This window comes from Cyprinodon variegatus, unplaced genomic scaffold (assembly GCF_000732505.1).
Source record: "Cyprinodon variegatus isolate N-32 unplaced genomic scaffold, C_variegatus-1.0 Scaffold47, whole genome shotgun sequence".
NCBI classification, from domain to species: domain Eukaryota; kingdom Metazoa; phylum Chordata; class Actinopteri; order Cyprinodontiformes; family Cyprinodontidae; genus Cyprinodon; species Cyprinodon variegatus.
In genome coordinates this window covers 476,553-483,422 of record NW_015150500.1, presented here as the reverse complement: position 1 = coordinate 483,422, position 6,870 = coordinate 476,553, and the positions used below count along the sequence as shown (strand labels likewise).

Here is a 6,870-nt window from a genome sequence, read left to right as displayed (position 1 = left end):
GTTAGTTGCAGCCCTAATTATAAGCATTAAGTTTGAGGAGGTGCCATGAAAGCAACAACTTTGAAGGGATTCTACCAGATCTGGAAAGATATTTGGTCTAAAGAGGCCCACAGCCATAGATTAGCGGTTTTAAACTTAAATCCTCGAGGGCCAATGTCCAGCAACTTGTAGGCTTGTCGCTTGCATTCAACACGTAATGCTAAATGGCATCACTAGCATGCAATCAAGTTCTAAAGAGCTAATATTAGAGTGAAGTTTGTTGAAGCAGACTCCCATCAGTGCCCTAAATTAACCACAAAAGCCATACCATAAGCAGACTCTGTAAAACTAAAAATAAATCTGATCATGGTTACTTAGTTCAACACAGAGGCAGAAGAGAAATGTGCGACTGTAACTGCCACAAATTCTCCTTGACCGAACAGTCAGAGAAATAAATAAGGATCTTGTCTGATAGGTCTTCTCTGGGATAAATTACTAGAAGTGTAAGGTTTGTAGAGCAGCTTGGGAAGGAACAACACAACTGTAGAACTAACTCCTTTGGATGAGTTATTAGAAACTTGTAGAGACAAAGTAGAGATAACTGATTAAATTCAAACAACATATATCAGTACAACCTCCTCACACCAACTCTTAGACACGGTGAAGGAGGAATGGTGGCTTGCTTTGAGAAAACAAAAAACCTGCGAATCATCATTAACATTTTAACTTTCTAACTATGGTACAGGTGTGAAGACTTATGTTTTTTGCAGTGATAGGAAAAGGGCATCCTTTAGTCACTGAGTGCAAAGGGAATTTCTCTTAGCAAATTATTCTAGACTCCATCTGTGCAACAGCAGAGGACAGCTGAAAACAGATCAAGCAACGGAAACCAAATACAGCAGCAAACCTACAGCAGGATGGCTGAAAAGAAGAAAGCAAAGCTGCAAAAAGAACCTAATAAAAGCAGGGATCCTGAATTAACTAGAATTAGTGGCAGGAAAATAAACAAAAAGAAACAAAAAGAAAAGGACATCCATTTAACCCTATGCTTTATTTTTCACATCCATAACATAACCTGGTTTACTTTCCATTATCTCTGCAGCATCAAGCAAGTTCTTCCCTCTAACATTTGCCAAACTGCTTCAGAGTCCACTCACCCCTCCGCTTGAAAATTTCAACTCCCCTCCCTTCCCCCAGAAAACCTCCATAAACTACTAGTACAGCAAAGAGCAGCAACATCAGCCCACATGTAGACGTGGAAAACACAGCAATTTCCAGCATTCTCAATGCCTCTTCATCGTCAGGGTGACAGCGACTTCTTGCCAATAGTTATGAACAATGTGTTGACAGTTGTGATATTCATGAGCCAAATCGCAAGATGTCTATAGAGTTTAAACCTCCATCAGAAGGAGCCATTGCTGTTTCACCGTGTTTTTTTTTTTTACAAGTGGAACTGTTGGCATTGTTACAAATTTTCCTAGATGTGATAAACATGTGCATGTTCATCCCCCATGCAGGCATTTTAGTTATGGCTGCTGGGGGTATGGCCTAATTGTAAGTTTATCTTTGTTTGATAGACAATGACAGAGTGGCATCATTTATATTTCTTTCCTTTCTTGATGCATGTAAGCTACAGAACCAAGTAAAATTAAAACATTTCATTATAACCTCATAAAACTTTAAAATTCTAACTCTAACTTTTCTTTCAGACTAAAACTGCTGCTTCACATTAATGGAAATATGAATCCTTTTGTGGAAAAAGTATTTGAAACAACAGGAGTTTCAGTGTGAACTAAACAGCCGTAGAATAATAGGAAACCATGAGTTCTTACTTCAAAATAGCGTCTCTTTTTGGAAAGAGGTCTTGCAGCCACAAAACAGCCAACTTCATCTGAATCCCCCTGATACCTAAAGATCCAACAGAACGCAGACACGGTTATGATTTAAGCCAAACCCATACATATTGCTCACTTTCAAGCTTTGCTCCTCAGCATTACCTGAGTATTTCACCATCTCTTAACATGTTCCTCCACCGATCCCGATAACGCACAGCTCGAACTTCACGAATTTCTCGAATTCGTCTCCTCCAGTTCAAAAAGCGATAATGAAGGTTTATGTCGTCCATGTCTGAAAATCATCCCCAGCCTGAAAACGGAAAAAAAAAAAGACACAGGACACAATCTGGTAAGGTTCAGAAAAGACATACGGATGAGGATGGTGATAGAATAAGGTTTTGTTTTGTTTAACACTTCATTTAATTTACATTAAGTGCAATGTTCAAAACTGATTACTTCATGTATCCAGCTTTATAATGCAAGGGAGATTTTTCCACATGAGACCACACTCCTTCTTAAAAGCCAGCTAAGGATTTTGACCACAACATGAGCACCACTGTTGCTTGACAACAGCGAGGTTATGGATTTCACGCTAAGGCCAAACCCTTCCCTTTGGAGCCTGAGTTTTTCCATTCACATTTAATCCCATTTTCCACAGACATGTGCAAGCCTGGACATAGACCTGACTGCCGATGGGCAGAAACACGAGAGTTGAACCGTTTTAACCCTAAGACTGTCACAGTTTTTCCCTCCACTGCCCTGCATCCTAAGTAAGACACCCATTAAAAAATAAGTTGTTGTTCTATAATAAAGGAGTCTCCTGAATAATGTAGTATTAAAAAAAAATCTATGATCATTGTATCTTATCTGAGTGTAAAGCATTCAACCAAGTGCAAGTTAGATTTATACATCTATAATTACACAGCTGTTGGTATAAACTCAGCTTTTCAATATTCCCGTTTGCAGGTTTGTAAATCCCTACAGAGCATCTATAGCAGCATCCTCAGACTAGGGATGCACTGATCTGATACCTGGATATCGGATAAATTCACTCTTTCAGTCCAGGTATTTCTTCTTTTATTTATATTACCTCTTCAAATATTTTTTAAGTATAGTTTACATGGAAGTATTATTTATTTCTGCTGCTAATGTACACTTTAGTTGTTAAATAAAGAATATTAAGTGTATTTATATTTGCATCAACTTACTATCGTTTGTTAATGTTTGTGTCAAACCTGAAGACTTTACTCACACTCCTAGGTATACGGCTCATTCATTCCACAGTAGTATTGGATCTTTTAAGAGTATATGCTAACACAGTAAACCCAGGTATCGGATTGGATTGGAAAAACCTAGATTGGTGCGTCTGATGTCAGCTTTATCAACCAGACAGTCTGTATAGGGAGGGGAAAAAAATGTTATAGTCAATAAATATTTACCAACATTTTGGTAAATCCAATTAACAGCTTTTAAAAACCCTGAAAAAAGTATATATTTTTTAAATAATTTCTTCCTTTTTTATCCCTGTTGGCTCCATAAGAGCATTGATAAATACAAAAATAAATAGATAACATTTGATTTAATGAAGGTACAACTTTCAGTTTAGAGATAAAGTTCACATTATGGGTTCCTGAAGAAGCTTATTTAAGCAAACATCACAGTTTATTAAAATATTTGCTGTCTTAATTGCAGAATTTCAAAATTATTAATAGAAACAGAATGGTAAAATGAAATAACATTTCTAGAGTCATTAAATGGAGATTTTAAGCCATCAAACTGACATTTATTCTAAACACTTTTTATCAAAACGAATTTGTGAGGACTAAATATAAGTAATCATATCTATTGTGATTTTGGGTCAAAGTTTTTCACAGGTTTGAATTCAGAACTGAGAGACACATCTGAACTTTTGAAATAATAAAGTCATCTTAATTTCTGCCCTGCATGCAGTGTTTTACAAAACTTTTGATGGCCCCCCCTCCCCAGCTATTTGTAGGGGATAACAAGACCATTACTGCACAACACTATGAAGCATGGAGGAGGCAGCATCATGTTCTGGGAAAGCTTTTCCCAAAGGGCGAGGAAACCTGGTTGATGTTGAATGGAAATTGGAGGAACATATAGGGCAAACTTAGAAGAAAACTTATAAATCATAGGTTTAAACCTAATTTATATTTTAAGTCTTTCGGCACCAAGTGATTCAACAACCTGCCCGCTAATGTGATCTTATTTACCTAAAAAAGCTGATAAAATGGTATGTTGCTAACCAAGAGAAACGATGGATTACAGAACAACGATGGGTCATTTGTCATTAAACTGACGATTAGAGCAAATTAAAAGTGACTAGATATCACGATTTAATAATATATCCGGGGTGTTTTTTGTTTTTTTCTTTATTTATTTAAATGTCTCAAGCACTACTTTTTCGGATAGAATTTAAACACGTCCTACAAACCATTAATTACGAGCCGCCCATGAACGCAGCCTCGTAAAGTACACGCAGGACTGTTGGCCGGCTAGCTGCCTTCAGCGTTCCAACATTAACACGCCGTGCGGCTAATTCTGAAGCGAAAACTACAAATTACCCCACGTCAGACCGACACCATTAAACGGTTTTAAGTCTTACGGTGGTTCCTTACTGTTTTATAACTTGTAACACGTCGTCCTTCGGGTTTTTCTTCCTAATTTCAGGAGGTGAAGTCTGTCACTTTATGTCCAACCTGTTCTCTACCGGAAGTCCCGCCCACCTCACCAATCAAATGACAGGAAATTTTAACCCACGCGCAGCCATTGGGGTTTTATACGTTCATGTTTGTATTTTTTTTTTTATTTAATATTTTCTCAGAATATTTTTTTTTTATTATTCTGCCTGATTGTGTTTCCTTTTGATGTAAAGTTTTTAACGTGTAGAACATTTTTTATGGCCCTCTACCTTTAGGAAGATAACAATCACATTTGCAAAGTCAGAGTTGTCACAGTCTGTATGAACAAGCATTACTGTAGTTCTGTGACTCAGGCAGTGGAATTTACAGACTGGGGCTTTCTGTGCTTGGCTGATAATGTCTTAGTCACATGGTGTTTAGTGACACACTGTATAAGTCATTTCCTCAAAAAGTCCTAACAAATTTCAAATTTCCCCACACATTTCAAACTGTAGTAAATTGTATCCGAATGACAAAAATGATTGTTACTTTTATTAATGGAATTTTAACTCAGCTGATAAATATGAAAGTCTAACGCCACTACAATCTGAAACCATTTATTCTATTGCTGTGTGATATATTAACCATTGGTGGTTCCTGGGCTATAATATCTGCTATTCTCAGGATTTATTTTTATAAACTATCTATGAGGAAAATATAAAACAATAAACCAGTAGAAACTCTCATTTTGTATCCATGTTTTACTTCAACCTTTAACAATGAAAGTGTACAATACAAATTTCACAAAGTTTCCTACATTTTTATGGATGGTGGAATATTTTGAAGAAAACTGCCTAAAAGTAAATAATTAGTTTATTGACAAACTTATGGATGTTTTACACATTTTAGGTTGATGAGAAACGTTTAGGTTTCCATCCCTAAATTTTGACTTCAGGATGCTTTTTTGTTTATTTTCCCTTATTCATAGCTTAAAATGCACACTGTTGATCAAAACTGGAATAGATAACAGCATAAGTGCAGCCGATCATACAGTTCCAGTTTGTGTAAAATGTTCTTTTTCATTCGCTTTTTATCCTGATTGAAGAAAACAGCAAACTATACTTGTTTTTAAAGTCTGATAACCAAACACTAATTAATTTATTAAATGGGTAGACCGGGTTCTGGCTCTCTGAACTGGTCTATCATATTTAACCATCTTCTCCATAGATAAATTACTCCCCAGATGGGGATAACTCAGAACAATGGAGCAGCAACCACTGCCATTACCTGTGATTTATGTCAGTGATGAAAACACCACAGATATCCATGATGACGGACAACAAATGGGTTGAATGTGTGCGAGTCTTCGTGTGGGTGTCATGTCAATCTAGGGGTGTGCTTAACTGGGTGAAAATGAGAGGGAAAGCTAACATTCTTCATCATGTACCCTCCCATATACCTTTCCTCTGTGCTTGAGGCTCTTAAAAAAGGTGCTGCCAGTAGCGTCTGACTGCCTTATCATTACTGTCTTGGAAGGACGAAATCATCCCCACCTATCTTAGATAGAGAGATTGCCGTCTGAGGAGTTCTTTTCGGAGACAAAAGAATCCTTCTAGAAAACATTTCAATTAACCTCTATTAAGAATTTGGATGACAGCTTCATGGGAATCCTTGAAATCAAGATGTTCCTGTATATAAACCTTTTGATGCTGCTCTTCCAGGAGGTTGCTTTATCAAGCATCCTGACCACACCATCCAGAGGATGTCCCACCTGCACAGGAAAGCCTGCTGATGTGAAAGCGGCCACTTTGGCTCCTGGAGAGCCATGTGGCATCTACACTTTGAGCTGTGCTCCTGGTCTGCGCTGCAAAGCTTCAAAGGAGGAGCTGAGGCCCCTACGTGCCCTGCTGGAGGGCAGAGGAGTCTGCAGAAATATTAGCAGCAATATCAGGAGCACCACTGCGGCTGCACAGGGTAAGATATATGAAACTGATCTATGAATGATTTTCATCGCTTAATCTGTCAACTGGGCAGGTGAAATGGAAAGCTGAGGGAAATGCACTGGCTGATAATCATAATCAGCAGCTCATAATCTGCAGCGGTCACTGTTTAGAATTATGTATGTATCATTGTATGTTAAATGGTATTTTACTAGGGTCCAACATTTCTGCCACATCAGCAGTAGTGAAATTATTGACACCAAAGTGTATCATTACAATATAGGGCGAAATTAACTTTTAATCACTTTTCAAATGATGCATCATGTATCTACCTAATTTCTATTTGTCTGCTGAAAGGTAAACAGGGTGCAAAAGCTTCCGCGATGTCTTTCTATGAAAATATGTTTTAAAACTCTGTCAAACCTACGTACATTATAAGTAAATGTTGTCTTTTGTATTTCCCATTGCTGTTCT

The 6,870-nt window shown here is 37.5% G+C and overlaps 1 protein-coding gene across 1 annotated transcript in view; it reads right to left on the bottom strand.

Annotated features, from left to right (window-relative positions):
• The window catches only part of LOC107082152 (SPRY domain-containing protein 3-like), a 25,535-nt gene extending 20,984 nt beyond the window's left edge, over positions 1 to 4,551 (bottom strand). Inside the window, exons 1-3 of the mRNA XM_015370676.1 lie at positions 4,454 to 4,551; positions 1,977 to 2,124; positions 1,812 to 1,887 (exon numbers count right to left, since the gene is read on the bottom strand). Coding sequence (XP_015226162.1) covers positions 1,812 to 1,887; positions 1,977 to 2,104 — 204 coding nt within the window. The 5' untranslated portion in view covers positions 2,105 to 2,124; positions 4,454 to 4,551. The remainder of the gene's footprint in view (positions 1 to 1,811; positions 1,888 to 1,976; positions 2,125 to 4,453) is intronic.
• Between the last annotated feature and the right edge of the window lie 2,319 nt (positions 4,552 to 6,870).